This window comes from Erpetoichthys calabaricus, chromosome 11 (genome assembly GCF_900747795.2).
Source record: "Erpetoichthys calabaricus chromosome 11, fErpCal1.3, whole genome shotgun sequence".
Classification (NCBI taxonomy): Eukaryota; Metazoa; Chordata; class Cladistia; order Polypteriformes; family Polypteridae; genus Erpetoichthys; species Erpetoichthys calabaricus.
In genome coordinates, this window is record NC_041404.2 from 91,175,989 (window position 1) to 91,192,404 (window position 16,416).

Sequence of the window (16,416 nt, forward strand, 5' to 3'; positions counted from 1 at the left end):
CAAAAAGTCCTGAAGAAGAATGTCCGGCCATCTGTTCGTCAACTCAGCTGAAGCGATCTTGGGTTGCTGCAACAGGACAATGACCCAAAACACACCAGCAAAATCCACCTCTGAATGGCTGAAGAAAAACAAAATGAAGACTTTGGAGTGGCCTAGTCAAAGTCCTGACCTGAATCCAATTGAGATGCTATGGCATGACCTTAAAAAGGCGGTTCATGCTAGAAAACCCTCAAATAAAGCTGAATTACAACAATTTTGCAAAGATGAGTGGGCCAAAATTCCTCCAGCGCACTGTAATAGACTCATTGCAAGTTATCGCAAACGCTTGATTGCAGTTATTGCTGCTAAGGGGTGGCCCAACCAGTTATTAGGTTCAGGGGGGAATTACTTTTTCACACACAGGGCCATGTAGGTTTGGATTTTTTTTTCTCCCCTAAATAATAAAAACCACCATTTACAAACTGCATTTTGTGTTTACTTGTGTTATATTTGACTAATGGTTAAATGTGTTTGATGATCAGAAACATTTTGTGTGACAAACATGCAAAAGAATAAGAAATCAGGAAGGGGAAAATAGTTTTTCACACCACTGTACATATATATACATATACACATATATACACATATATATATATACATATATACATATATATATACAGTGGAACCTCTAGATACGAGTTTAATTCGTTCCAGCACTGAGCTTGTATAGCGAATTTCTCGTATCTAGAACAAACTTCCCATTGAAAATAATGGAAATCCAGTTAATCCGTTCCGCACCCCAAATATATTAACATAAAAATCAATTTTCCTAACAAATAACACTGATAAATTATATATGCTGTAGTCTACCTTTAATAAATAACACTGGTAAATAATATAACTGATTATTAAAAGAATCAAAACAGGTGTCCAAAGTGCAGTAGAGCATTCAATAAATGTTTAAATAAATAATCCTTAAAACAGTTGTGAAGTGGAGGTTTAAAATACACAAGAATAACAATCCTTAGACACGAGGTTAAAACGTCAAAAGGATGCAGTCTTTAAAAAAACAGACGACAATCCCCGGTGCTTCTTCTCTGTTAGCGTCTCACCTGCGGGCTCTGCAACAGGCGAGACACTCTTAATGCAGCTGACCTTCTCTACACCGTCCTGCTTCAGCTGCACGCGAGCCTGCTCTCCTGCCCGTCCGCCCTCTCTCTCTCTCTCTCTCTCACTTCTTCTCCCCCTTAACCGGCTCGCGCTTCTCTATATATGCGGGGAGGACATGGCAGCTGCAGCCCATCAGCCACAGGAACAATCATAGATGTGGGCAGTTTCCCACCTGTGCACTTAAGTGAGAAACGCAGACACCGCAGACCGCGGCTCGCAACTGCTACCACGCCCCCCTCGCTAAGCTGAGAGCTATACCCACAGCCTGGCTCGTGGCTCATTACGCGAGCCAATGCTCGCATTTAGATCAGAAATTTTCGCTCATACTTTCCTCGTATATTGAATTTCTCGTATACAGAGGTGATCGTATCTCGAGGTTCCACTGTATATACATACATATATATATATATATATATATATATATATACACATATATATATATACATACATATATATATATATATATACATACATATATACGTACAGTAATCCCTCCTCCATCGCGGGGGTTGCGTTCCAGAGACACCCGCGAAATAAGAAAATCCGCGAAGTAGAAACCATATGTTTATATGGTTATTTTTATATTGTCATGCTTGGGTCACAGATTTGCGCAGAAACACAGGAGGTTGTAGAGAGACAGGAACATTATTCAAACACTGCAAACAAACATTTGTCTCTTTTTCAAAAGTTTAAACTGTGCTCCAGGACAAGACAGAGATGACAGTTCTGTCTCACAATTAAAAGAATGCAAACATATCTTCCTCTTCAAAGGAAACAGAGATGAAAGCAAACATATCAATAGGGCTGTTTGGCTTAAGTATGCGAAGCACCGCCGGTACAAAGCTGTTGAAGGCGGCAGCTCACACCCCCTCCGTCAGGAGCAGAGAGAGAGAAACAAAGTCAAAAATCAATACGTGCCCTTTGAGCTTTTAAGTATGCGAAGCACCGTGGAGCATACTTAAAAGCTGCACACAGAAGGTAGCAACGTGAAGATAATCTTTCAGCATTTTTAGACGAGCGTCCGTATCGTCTAGGTGTGCGAACAGCCCCCCTGCTCACACCTCCTACGTCAGGATCACAGATAGTCAGCGCAAGAGAGAGAGAAAGAAAAGTAAGTTGGGTAGCTTTTCAGCCATCTGCCAATAGCGTCCCTTGTATGAAATCAACTGGGCAAACCAACTGAGGAAGCATGTACCAGAAATTAAAAGACCCATTGTCCTCAGAAATCCGCGAACCAGCAAAAAATCCGCGATATATATTTAAATATGCTTACATATAAAATCTGCGATAGAGTGAAGCCGCGAAAGGCGAAGCGCGATATAGCGAGGGATCACTGTATGTATATATATATATATATATATATATATATATATATATATATATATACACACACACATACACACACACACTAGGGGGCTTCGCTCGCCAACCCACGTGTTTGGTTTTCCGCATACACACTTAAGATTTTTGTTTTCTTTGAATTGTTGCTTTTTCATTAGTTTCACTTTTATTTCAGAGCTTCTGTAAAAATAATATTTGTAATCTTGCGAGTCCCAATATGCTGAATCTTTTTAATAAGATCAGGATAGGTTTCTCTGTTTGGAATTTCAGTACAGACAAAACGATCTACATTTTTTTACAAAGTAAAAAAAGTAAGTAGAGTTCTGCATTTGACTCCTGTTTTTAATGTCGTGCTATTTTCCTCTCACAGTTCCAAAAGTACATGGGGTTACCAAGGTGATATCCCAGCTTTTGTCTAGGTTTTTGTACAAGGGCTAGACAGAATTTTTTGACTCCTGGGGTAAATTTAGCTTTTTAAATAAGCAGACAGATAAATATATATACATTAGCAAAGTAACCAATAAATGCATGTGTGGTAAACTCCGTTTTTGAAATTCTCAAGATTCTTTATTTGTCACATGCATAGTTATACAGGACAACACGCAGTGAAATGCATCCTGATCCGCTTATCAAAAACTGTGCAAAGTTAGAAGAATATCAGTTAGATTAACAAAAAGTCATAGATTGAAAGATAACAGTATAGTAGAACATAATAAATAAGTAAAATTATGTGAATAAAGTAGAATTAAGTGTTAAGGTGCAATAATGTAGTAATTATTGTGCAAAATCAAAGTTAGACTGGTGCATAGTTAAATGAGGCAGTTTGTTTGTTTACGCTACTGCGATCTTTACTTTCTTTTTTTATATTTTCAAAATTTCCTACTTTCATATCTTTTATCTTTCTCCACGTGTATAGCACCAACTTTTTTTTTTTTTTTGAGCCTTTCTAATTTCAGTGGTTTCATAGTCTCTAACCTGCTCTGCATGTGTTTAGCGCCAACGTTTGTAAACGTCTTTATGAAGTTCTACTTTGTCTTTTACTCATTGTCTTTTAATTCTGAGCCGGATTGGACATGCTTTTTTTCCAGTTCCACTTGTTCTGGGCTGATAATTACTTTTCCTTATTTTCTGAATTTGCACCTCGATTATTCTTTTTTGCTCTTTTTTCTCTCTCCAACGCATTTGAGTCTCTTTTCTCCACGCTGCTTTCTTCTTCACTTAGATGTCGACATTTCATTTATAACGTACTGTCCTTATACGCTTTATATGCACTGAGAGCCCTGGATCTGTGTGTGCTCAAATCCTTCACAAGACTGAATGTTTTGCTGCCTATTGTCTTATTTGATAGATTGTAAGTAGGGCGTGTCTTTGGTCTCGCGGGTCTTTAAAATGTCTTCCGAGAAGATCATGTATTGTAGCCTTGCTTTTGCTTTCCAGGACAGGATTTCTTTTTATAATAGATAGATATACATATACATAGACATTCACATACATATATATACATACACATACAAACATCTCTATATATAATCTTCATTTGGATCTTGATCTTTGTTTGTCCGTGAATGAATTAGAAGAAGAAGCACTAGATGGCAGTAGAGAGATAGCTAAAACATAGGCATTGCATTAAGAATCTCCTCCAGGCTTATACTACTGAAGACTGTAGTACTCCAGTCACAACCTCAAAACACAGACATTCAAACTAAACAAATTGTTGTGGTTTAAATTAACTAATCTTTATATATAATCTTCATTTGGATCTTGATCTTTGTTTGTCCGTGAATTCACTGCCTTGTGTGGTGTTCCTGCTGTGTTCAGTAGAGGGCAGTAGTGACGGAGGAGGAGAGGAAGTGAGGGGGAGGATCGTTTGATGAGGTTGGAGTGTGGTGATTAAAGAGGATTGAACTAAAGGAGACTACGTGCTGTTTGTACTGGCTGAATACACAACACCTTGGTTGTTACTTTTGTTTACAAACACTGTCGATAGCACTTTTTGTGTTTAGATCTGGCGTCGACACCGTGCTTCGTTGTCGAGACTGTGGTTTTTTTTGTGTTTCTATCAACTGTCGTTGGCAGCACTTCGTCCAAATCGAATGTTCACCCACTTCTTGGAGTCGGCAGTCAGAGTATATAAGTCGGGCACACTTCTGTGATTTTCCATCAGTCGGCGTTTGGAGTTCAAGAAAGAAGCATTGGTTCTTCCTTACGCTTTGGATTGCCACAAAGCAACCTGCGAGATTAGAGAAAGGTTGAGAAGAGATCGTGAGAGGAAACGACAGCGTCATGAAAACGAGACAGACTGTGAACGAAGAGAAGCAGAAATGCTCCTCCACCACCACATAATTACTATTCGGACAGTGATTCCGAGTAGGCTGTTCCTATCGAATCAATGTCCAAGGGTTTTGTTTTGTAATTTTGTTTCCCTTATAAAAAATCATAATGCTGTGCGACGAAGGGCCCAGTTCACGACTGGCAGCTGCGTTTAAACAGGGAGCCCTTCACAGACAACTTTAACACACGCAACATAGTTGGGCGCACATGGCTAGTATATATATATATATATACATACACATACATACATACATACATACACATATATATATATATACATACATACATACACATATATATACATACATACATACACATATATATACATACATACATACATACATACATACATACATACAGTGCATCCAGAAAGTATTCACAGCGCATCACTTTTTCCACATTTTGTTATGTTACAGCCTTATTCCAAAATGGATTAAATTCAATTTTTTCCTCAGAATTCTACACACAACACCCCAAGTTTTCTTGAGGTTTTTGCAAATTTATTAAAAATAAAACAACTGAGAAATCACATGTACCTAAGTATTCACAGCCTTTGCTCAATACTTTGTCGACGCACCTTTGGCAGTAATTACAGCCTCAAGTCTTTTTGAATATAATGCCACAAGCTTGGCACACCTATCCTTGGCTAGTTTCGCCCATTCCTCTTTGCAGCACCTCTCAAGCTCCATCAGGTTGGATGGGAAGTGTCAGTGCACAGCCATTTTAAGATCTCTCAAGGACATTCACAGAGTTGTCCTGAAGCCACTCCTTTGATATCTTGGCTGTGTGCTTAGAGTGGTCGTCCTGCTGAAAGATGAACCATCGCCCCAGTTGGAGGTCAAGAGCGCTCTGGAGCAGGTTTTCATCTAGGATGTCTCTGTACATTGCTGCAGTCATCTTTCCCTTTATCCTGACTAGTCTCCCAGTCCCTGCCGCTGAAAAACATCCCCACAGCATGATGCTGCTACCACCATGTTTCACTGTAGGGATGGTATTGGCCTGGTGATGAGCGGTGCCTGGTTTCCTCCAAACGTGACGCCTGGCATTCACACCAAAGAAAGAGTTCAATCTTTGTCTCATCAGACCAGAGAATTTTCTTTCTCATGGTCTGAGAGTCTTTCAGGTGCCTTTTGGCAAACTCCAGGCGGGCTGCCATGTGCCTTTTACTAAGGAGTGGCTTCTTCCGTCTGGCCACTCTACCATAAAGGCCTGATTGGTGGATTGCTGCAGAGATGGTTGTCCTTCTGGAAGGTTCTCCTCTCTCCACAGAGGACCTCTGGAGCTCTGCTAAGGCCCTTCTCCCACGATCGCTCAGTTTAGATGGCCGGCCAGCTCTAGGAAGAGTCCTGGTGGTTTCGAACTTCTTCCACTTACAGATGATGGAGGCCACTGTGCTCATTGGGACCTTCAAAGCAGCAGAAATGTTTCTGTAACCTTCCTCAGATTTGTGCCTCGAGACAATCCTGTCTCGGAAGTCTACAGACAATTCCTTTGACTTCTTGCTTTGTCTCTGCTCTGACATGAACCGTCAACTGTGGGACCTTATATAGACAGGTGTGTGCCTTTCCAAATCATGACCAATCAACTGAATTTACCACAGGTGGACTCCAATTAAGCTGCAGAAACATCTCAAGGATGATCAGGGAAACAGGATGCACCTGAGCTCAATTTTGAGCTTCATGGCAAAGGCTGTGAATACTTATGTATATGTGCTTTCTCAGTTTTTTTATTTTTAATAAATTTGCAAAAATCTCAAGTAAACTTTTTTCACGTTGTCATTATGGGGTGTTGTGTGTAGAATTCTGAGGAAAAAAATTAATGTAATCCATTTTGGAATAAGGCTGTAACATAACAAAATGTGGAAAAAGTGATGCGCTGTTAATACTTTCCGGATGCACTGTACATAAAAACACCTCTCAGATCATTCACTTAATAAGCAAAATGGAAAACCTGTGTAGCTTCCTGCCAGCTTAAACTAGGAGGATGTCATTTAAAAACACAGGTAGGAAAAACTGATTTTGGCAATTGAGGGACCTTAATTATACTTCTGATATTCAGCTATGAAACAGTATCTGAAGCTACGCGTACTTAGTCCACATAAACAGAGTAAGCATTCAGACACTAATCAGGCTAGCAAACAAACCTGAACTCAAGGCACTGTGTAATAATAATGCATTTTATTTATATAGCACCTTTCAACTACTCAAAGTGCTTCACAAATAGTCAAAGGAATACAACAGAAATAAAAGCAAAGATGACATTAATAACACAGGATTCAAATTAATATAAAATTTTAATAAATATTTAAAAGTCAAGGTTTTGAATCAGATTAAGAAACAAGCAGGAAAAAAAGAAGAAAGTCATGAAAAAATAGCACAATTTTTATTTATTTTTTACGTTACTAGGAATATAAATGTTGATGTTACAATCACCCATGACGATATGGATAAGGAACAACGAAAAGGATAACAGTGGATTTCATTATCAGTTTTACAGCCATGCACTGGATGGACACTGGCCATTCAATGGCTATTCATTTGCTAGACCTCTGCTCTGCTCCAAAGTAAATACTCAGAGATCCCCTGTTTAAAACTTTGCAATACTGTTTCATTCTAAATATATTAAAATTATTGCAGTCCATCAATTTGTCATTGATGATGCCTTTCACATACAGATGTTCATTATGATGAGCAAAAGTAATGTACTCTGTGACACCGTACCATACGCATTAAAACATCAGTACCAATAACCTGATTAAAACTAAATATATATGTGTTACGTCAGCTCGGTTGATAACACTGACTGCATGCTACGCATCTGCTTAATTTTCTATTGTAAAGGTACCATAAATAAACAAGCAGTATCTGTGGGAAGTAAGGTTAAATGGATGAAATTCCTACCTTCTTTGGTGTATAAAGTTAACTTTTTTCCAGCCTAAATACTGATTGAATTTGAAGTGGGGGTGGGTCTATTTAAACTTGACAAATCCTCCATGTCTCTAATTTGCAGAACTACTTAGCTGTAGTCTGTAAAGCAAAATGAGTCATGTTTTAATTTAAGCGCCTTTTCATTGAAGTTTGGTGAAAGTTGCCTGCCATTCACTGTCAGCAGGGCATCTGTGACTTGTGGTCAGTTATGACCAATGAAATCTACAGAATAAATCATTGTCAAGAGAGGCTTTGGTATTCACTCTTAGTTCTAGAAGGGAACACTGACCGATGGAGGAAATGAACAATGAAATCCATAGATTCAGACACTACCAGCAAGGGTAATTTCATATACATACAAATCAAACCTCATTTTTAACCAAAATTAAGAATGCTTGGTTTTAAATAGTATTTAATAGGTATTCTGGCAACTGCATGCTTGCATGTACATTATGCACAAAGACTAGGGTGATGAAAATCTAAATTAAAGTTACAAAAAATAGTTTTGTTTTTGTTTAGATCTAGTTTTCAGACAGTTATACATTTTTATTTTAGTTTAAGTGAACAAAATGATTATTTTTAGTTAAAGGCACATTTTATTTTAGTTAATGGGAATAACACTCATTTTAACATTAAGTTTCTTCTTGCTTTGACGATGTATTTTAAACATTATTTGTTTATATTCTAAGGCTTTTGACTAATATAGTACATCATTATGTTTTCAAACTGCAGGTATAATTATCAACCATGTAAGTTCCAGGTTCAAGTTCCACTAGACAACACAATGAAATTCTTTTTCTTGCATCTCTAAAGTGTTAAATGTCACATTGTCAAAATGCACACTTCCTGCAGTCTTTGCACAGAACTATTGTTAACACTAATATGTTCCTTGAAAGCTGTAAAAGTGTGAAACAAAACTAAATCATGTACCTCATCATGCTTTGCATCCTCCTCTGGCTACTACAGGAAATCCACAAATTGTAAAACAAATCAGGATTGATTTAATAAACTGCATTTTCAAAGTGGTGTTATGACAGGAATGAGGTCCGCAAGCCATAAGGTCATGTCTTTCTACTGGCAGGTACATGAAATGAAGTTATAGGTGGCTTGAGTGTGAAACCAAATTAATCAGTGTTTCACCTCTTAACATCTGGAAGCATTACCATCTATTCCTCTATTTTCAAACCTGCTCTAATTGATTTGAGACATGGAGAACCAGCGATTACCCTAGCAGCAGCATTGTGCACTGTGTGTTCAAACTGGACGATTAAGGCCTTAAAAAGGAAAGAAAACACTGGCTTATTTTAGAATGGTTAAAAAAATCTGCAAGATCTTCAAAGAGATTTCTACAAGGACAGTTAAGAGCAAAGCCGTATCTAAGTCTAAAGGTAGGAATATTGTGGAGGGTTAATATGAGGTGCACCACATATTTTACATTAGCTGATACCTTATAATTATAGCCAACACCTTATTGAATGTTCAGCTGAGAAAAGTGAAAATGAAACTATGATTTTTGATTACTAACAATTACAACATAAAACAATGAAAAATTCCAACATACAGAAAGTCAATTGTGCACAGAAAACATCTTCTCAGGCACATGGACACAGAAAGGAAGAGCAGCTAAAGTGTGGCTTTATGCAACCCGTTTTGTTTTAAACTTTACATTTAGGATGTGGTCTCTCACCAGCACGTGTAGTTGTGTAAGTGATTTAGACAATGTAAAGAGTCTACTCTATATATTATTCTTCACTGACAACAGCAGAAGTTTCAAAGTCCTATGACAAAACAAGCTCTTAACAATCATTCCAAATTCTGTAACTTTTCTACCTTAAAGAAGGCACTATGCCTAGCCAAGGAATAAGATGTCATAGTGGATAGGAACCTCACACATCAAAATTATCTGAAACTACTCCAGATTCCAACACACTATATAGACTCAAACTGGAATATGGCCAGTTGACCCAGGTCAGTAGAACTCAGTTTGTTTGACCATAAATACCCTGCAATTCTAAGCATTCTGATTATATTTCCTGTTTATGGTGTTAGGTTTTCTTCTCCTCTTTTATCAATTGGGCATATGTTTTGTTAGCTGTATTGTGTGTTACAATGACTTCCACTACAGTTTAATTCATTTATTTATGTATGCATATTATATATGCAAGTGTTGTATGGTTATACATTTTCTGTTTCTGTGTTGTTTGCAAATTGTAAGAGCTCTGAGATTATCCACAGGGAAGGGCACAACAGAATAATAAACTGAATGAGAACAATGAGAAAATGTACAGCATCTATGTTTCACCCTTTCGAATTGACTTGTATTTGTTAGGAAATGTTAGCCATCTTCCTGTTAAAACCATTCACAAATCATAAATATATGATTTATTAGTAACATTTGAGAATGTACCACTATAGTTGATTAAAATCAGAGTGCAAAATATAGGTTGTACCATGCCTAGTTTCATAGGTCATGACAAATCTTACTGAAAATTATGGAATTTCTTTGGTCTAATAATACAAAAAAGGTAATTGTAAAATTTGAGTCTGTCTTCCATCCAACGCAAAAATCATAATTAAAATTGACTCTTTGGTGTTGTTTGGATATACACAGATTGACCAAAATATACCCATGTATCAAGTAAATGTGCTACCACAAGCTAGATGAAATATAGCTTACAAAAGAAAAAAAAAAAATTTTTAGTGGGAGCATGGGAAAGAAAAGGATTTGCCATTGGAAATGGGTAGTGTTAAATCAATAAACCATTCAAATTTATGAAAGTTTTCAAAAAAGCTTCACTCTTCCAGCACGTATGTAATGTTTTATTAGGACAAAGACCTTAAAACATAGATGAAAAAAATCTCAATTTACTCGTGTTACATAATCCACATGTCATATATCCATTCTTACGCTCACAACATCCCAAAAACGTATTTTTGCAAAATCATTTTTAAATTAACCATTTTTGGAAAATCCACCCTAAGGAGTATGTTCAAACAATATTAAGCTTTTGAAATGAAGATCAAACTCTCCCCTCAAAAAAAAAAAACTACAATTACAAGAGGTGGACTGTTTCGCCAACAGCCCCCTAAATCCTGGAAAGTTCCATTTACTATGTGACATCCAACTGGTTTCATAATTTAAATCATTACATTTAAGCAGAATATTATTTTACTGCAGCTTCCTCTATAAATGATCATATTGCTTTGTCAATGTTTTATTGTGTATAATTACTTGTGACATTTATTATAACCAGCAATGTCTGTATCAATGCATATAAATAGATGTGTGCATGTACTCAGGTTAAAAGGTAGTATGGGGGCATAGCTGTCTCATAAATCTAGGGGCCCAATTTCAATCCCGCCAAAAAACAAAGATGTTTGGTTAACTGACTTTACTAAATTGTCTCACAATTAGGGACTATGGGTTTACTGCAATATTCCTTGCAAAGATTATGGGGTACCATGCTGATACGAAGAGGTTTCAAACACCAGCTCCACTAAAGGGTTCTACATCAACAAGCTGCAAATGCTAAACTGATTAAATTAAGTGTTACACTTGCATCACACTGCATTCCAACAGCATCTTAAAGCAGAAAGACATTAGAAAACCTACCAGTTTCACAAGTTTTAAATTGCTCCCTTAAATATGTAAAATTTTATATTGTCCACTTGTATAGTAGGCTTACTTTTCAACCTGCTTCCACTTTTTCTTTATGGCTATGACAAAAAGCGTCTCCCTGCTGTACTCTTCTACTCAATGAGGTAAAGTTTGGCCATAATCATTTTTTTCACATGTAAATCTCATGGTCACTTTTATTGTTGCTATTGGAATATTTGGTCTAAAACTCTTACTAATTAAAAATGTTTAATTCAGCCTTTCTTTTTCTAACCCATTTATCCAGTTCAGACTTGGAGGCCAGACGCTATTACAGTAACATCACATGCAATGCCGGATACACATATGGTGGAGGCATAAAGGGTCAATTAACTTGCATTTTACAGATGCTGGAGGAAAACTGGAGTACCCAGAGAAAAACCAACAAAGGCATGGAGAGAATGTACAAGCTCCACATAGACTAACTTGGCTAAGATTTGAATCTTTACAAAATCAGCATTTCAGTCATTGTCTGTGTGGAGTCAGCACTGTAATTTATTATCCAGTTTTCCTCCCACATATGTGCAGGTTAGGTTAACCGATGACTCCAAATTGGCCAATGACTCTGTGCAGGACTATTTCCTATCTTGTGTCCAGTACTGATGGAATAAACCCCAGCACACTGTCACTCTGAAGTGAATTAAGCAAGTTTGAGAATATTATGTTATTTAATTAGGTTGAAATGTTGTATAAGTGAAGCAGAAGTGTGATTTTTTTTTTTTTTAGAAACTTCACAGACGTGTGTAGACACTGTCCAGTGGCTTTACATTCCAAAGTGAGTTATTCAAGAATTTACTAGCATGGGCACCCACTGTTGCATTTCCCCCCTGAAAGAAATTATTTTTATTCCTTCTTACCATTAGTATCTTCTAAGGCTTGAATCATGTCAGGATCTAGTGCTGTACTAACTAGCATCTCTACATAGCTTCGGAACATTTCCTTCATGGCTCTTGTGTTCAGTCCTCTGCCAGCTGGTAGCCGCTCTGTCCCCAAAAAAAAAAAAAAAAAAAAAAAATCTCACCTTCAAATAGAACTTTTATAAACCTTATATAGTAAACCACATGTATCTTCTCATTCACTTTGGCCAAATACTGAAAATGCCTATGCAGTGATTATCTGAATTTGAGGACTTCTGTTTTATGCAATACTTATATAAGATCTGTATAAGATCAGTGCTTGGACAATAAAACAAGAAAAATCCCACACCCACATTTATTCCTACCTTCCTCTTCACTTGGCTGTTCTGCAGATGACTCTGAATCAGAAGAGGAAGGCACTTCTTTGAGCCATTTCTTTCTTTTTTTGGGTGGAGGCTCAGCCTTCACTTTAGGCTGTTTAGCTTGCTTGGCCCGAAGCCCAACTTGTCTCTCAGTTTTCTCAGATCGGTCAGTGGTAGTCTGCTTCTTTTCAGGCCTCTCTGCTGGCTTTCTTTCAGCCCGCTCAGGCCTTTCCCTTTCTGTGGCTTCTCGGGGTTTCTTCTCTGACCTCTCACCACCTTTCTTCTCAGGCTTTTCTCCTTTCTTTTCATTTTTTTCAATTTTTTTCTCAGCCTTCTCCAAAGTCTTTTTCTCAGGCTTTTCTTTTTCCTGAGGTCGTTCCCTCTTATCAAGACGCTCTTTATCCCTCTCTAGTCGCTCTCTGGGATTTGGTCTGTCTGTTTCAGGATGTTCTTTTTCTTTTTCCTTTTCCTTCTCCTCTCTTTCTGTCTTCACTTCTCTCTCCACTTTTGGAGGTGTCATCGTCTTGCTTGGACCAGGTGTTTTGGGTTGGTTTTGCCGCCTTGTAAAGGAAAGCAATAAAAACAAAGCATACATTTAAAAAGCAACACTCAAAATGTTATTAGTTCATTTTGCAGAACGGGTCTGAGACCAAATTATTGTAAAAATGTAAATGTCTTTATAAAAGGATCTTTAATGTTAACTTATTCCTTATAAATGATGTTTGGGCTAAAGAAATAAAACCCCCCACCTCTTATTTCAATTATTTCTAATCCCAAATAAATTTGAGTTTTTTTTTTCCCTAGATCGGTGATTCCCAACATGGGACGCACACCCCACTGGGGGACAATTAGATTTTTAGGAGGGCATTTCAAAAATTTAGGTACGTTAATTTATAAGATGAAAACAGAAATTCACTGTTAAAAATGATAGAAAAAAATAAATGATTTTTATTTCTTACAGAGACATTTATATATTTATATAAACATAGAAGGGATGGTGAAGAACCCTTTAATTTATGATTTTACAACCGGCTTGGGTTTTTCTTCTTAGAAATCATTTTTTACCATTAAAATAATATGAATTGTAACAATGATTATAAAACTTTGCAATAGAACAAAAATATAAAATGTTCAAAATATTACAGAAAAAGCTGTCATTAAAGTTATTTTATATTTATGAATATCACATCTCTAATTATGTTTTCAAAACTGTATTTGCAGTATTTTCATATTACTTCATATTATATATATATATTTTTTTTTTACAATTTCTTAGTGATTTCTTTGTCAGCACTTCAACTATTCTTTCCCTCTATTGTTTCAATGTTCTTTGGAAACTTATTTAGAGCAAATTAATCACATTATGGGCTTCCTCCATGTAAGTAGGAGTTCACTTTTTGAATAGGTAATAATAAGAATAAGGTATATGTTACAGTGGGGGACATCATGATTTTAGAAAGGCCTAGGTGGGGCATGGCCAGACAAAGGTTGTGAACCACTGCTCTAGATAATAGCAAATTATTAAAAACTTATGGAAGCATCTGAATTCTTACACTTTAACATACTATTTTACACAGCTTACTTTATACCTATCTTTTATTACATGTCACTTAATGAAGTCAGGCTGATTTTGATGCTAGTTAAAATTACTGTAATGCTTATTATTAATGTGAAGATGGCAGGATGCACAAGTTAATGATTCCATAAATTGAGGTGCATGATATTATATATAATAATATAATAATATTACAATATATAAACAGACTAACAAGAGCTTTAGTAAATGAAACAATGAAAAGGGTTTTTAGAATCTAATTTAGTTATGTGCATGTCCCTCAATGTATTTGAGGTGGCCATCCAGAGGAGACACTAACAATCCAAAAGTGGATTTCAACATGCAAGATTGAAGATTGTAGAGGTCACGTTCAACTACATCTAAATGTCTACACTAGTAGTATAACGACATTAATAGTGGAAAGTTTTAATAAACTTGTGAATGGACAAGGGAGATTTGTTATAGAAACTTTGACAGCAGAGACATGCTGCATTATAGATAAAGTGTTAATTGACAGACCAAATAAAAAGTAGTCTTGATTACACAATATACTCTTAACAACCAAAAACAAGGAAATAGTTTAAAATATAGCATTAAGACTTATTTTTGGTTCTTGCTACCAGTGTTCAATAAGGTTGTGACCTATTAATGAGGCAGGTGAAGAAAATGAAATCAGGGTATCACAAAATGTGACATGTAATTTGGTTCCGGTTATGTTTTGACTGTAACGTAGGCAAAACTTATAAACAAACATTAATAAACACTAAAAATGGAAAAAGTCAAAACAATTAAAAAGCAAAATAATATCAAATAACATGAAGGATTTGAAGGTTCAGCAAGTTCCTCTGATGAACAAATGGTTCACTCAGTCTTCATAAAAGTGGCACAGTACAGCTTTAGTTCGCCATTAGGCTTCTCTCATCCAATCCATACAATACCTATATCAAAGTTAGGTCACTGGGAAAGTCAGAGTCACCAAATATCATGTGGATTCATACCAAATTGTTAGTAGTTTGGCAGTTTGACTTTTTTTGCAATTAACGCCTTGATTTAACAATGACTAAAAAAGATTTTGTAGACTCCAGAACAACTGGAAAAAGTACAAGGCTTAACAATCTGAATAGTAAAAGACAGTATTACTTATAAGCCCCATTGCTTACCTTATTCTGTATGACGCTGCACTCAGTGGAACAGGGGCTTCTTTTTCTCTAAGATAGCAATGACAGTGGTTATGGTGTGTTAAATCATGATAGCCACATGGATGACAGGACACTCTAGGACCAGACACTAGTAATATATCTACCAATTTAGCTTATCTTAACACTAATTATTTGATTTATGTAGACTCAAGTAGAATAAAAAAAAAATAACAAAATAACCAACACTGAAAAAGCATTAAATTATATTTTTTAAACCCCTTTTTAGGCTACTTTTGGGCATTTTATATATACCAACACTACCACTTGAACAGATGTGACAAAGGCATGTTTGGTTGCTGAGCACAAATCAGGCACAGCAGGAAATGTACTGATTTATAAATTTTATTGAAACTGTCCTGCTAATGTTTTCCTGTACAACATTAAGTTCAGGCTGTAGAGGGTCACAAGCAATCTTCCTTAAAGTACAACGAGGAAATAATTTACAGGGTACGAGATGCTGAAGATGAAAAACTTTACTCTTGCTTTACAAAACAAATCAAAAAATTAACAAAATCAGCATTGGTAATAAAGCTGTTATGAGTCCCAGACCTGGTCAATACTAAACAGAAGAAGATATTAAAATCCTCCACCATAACTGCCAACTCAGCTCCTCCTGGCGCATTGTCAGTTGGTACTGTAAACAATATTGGCAGTTTGAAAGACATAATTAAATGAAAATACAATTAAATTAACTTTTTGAAATAGTTTGGGTATGGATATTATAAGTTAATCCTCTGAAATCTGATTGTTGTCATCATAAACTAGAAACACACTGCTAATTATAAATGGCAAGCATTTCCCCTTTAATAAAAAAAACACTTTCCAATTTTCTTATTTTTTACTGCTTTTTTCACATTTTTACCCAAAGTACAATGTAGGTGACACTTGCATAGAAGACTCAGTGCAAACTAACAAACAAAACTTTACTATGTCTCTTTTCACGCATGCTGGATGTACATATACTGTATAAGATACCTAAAACACCTTAAATACAACAAAATTTAGTTAAAATGGCCTTGGTTCAGTTGGACATGCAGTAT

The 16,416-nt window shown here is 36.3% G+C and overlaps 1 protein-coding gene across 2 annotated transcripts in view; it reads right to left on the reverse strand.

Moving 5' to 3' along the window:
• The window catches only part of LOC114642385 (proline-rich protein 12-like), a 200,569-nt gene that overhangs the window by 62,174 nt on the left and 121,979 nt on the right, over nucleotides 1–16,416 (reverse strand). For both annotated transcript variants that reach the window (XM_051933684.1, XM_051933683.1), the window contains 3 exons: nucleotides 15,338–15,385; nucleotides 12,626–13,182; nucleotides 12,261–12,386 (listed from right to left, as the gene is read on the reverse strand). In XM_051933684.1, coding sequence (XP_051789644.1) covers nucleotides 12,261–12,386; nucleotides 12,626–13,182; nucleotides 15,338–15,385 — 731 coding nt within the window. The remainder of the gene's footprint in view (nucleotides 1–12,260; nucleotides 12,387–12,625; nucleotides 13,183–15,337; nucleotides 15,386–16,416) is intronic.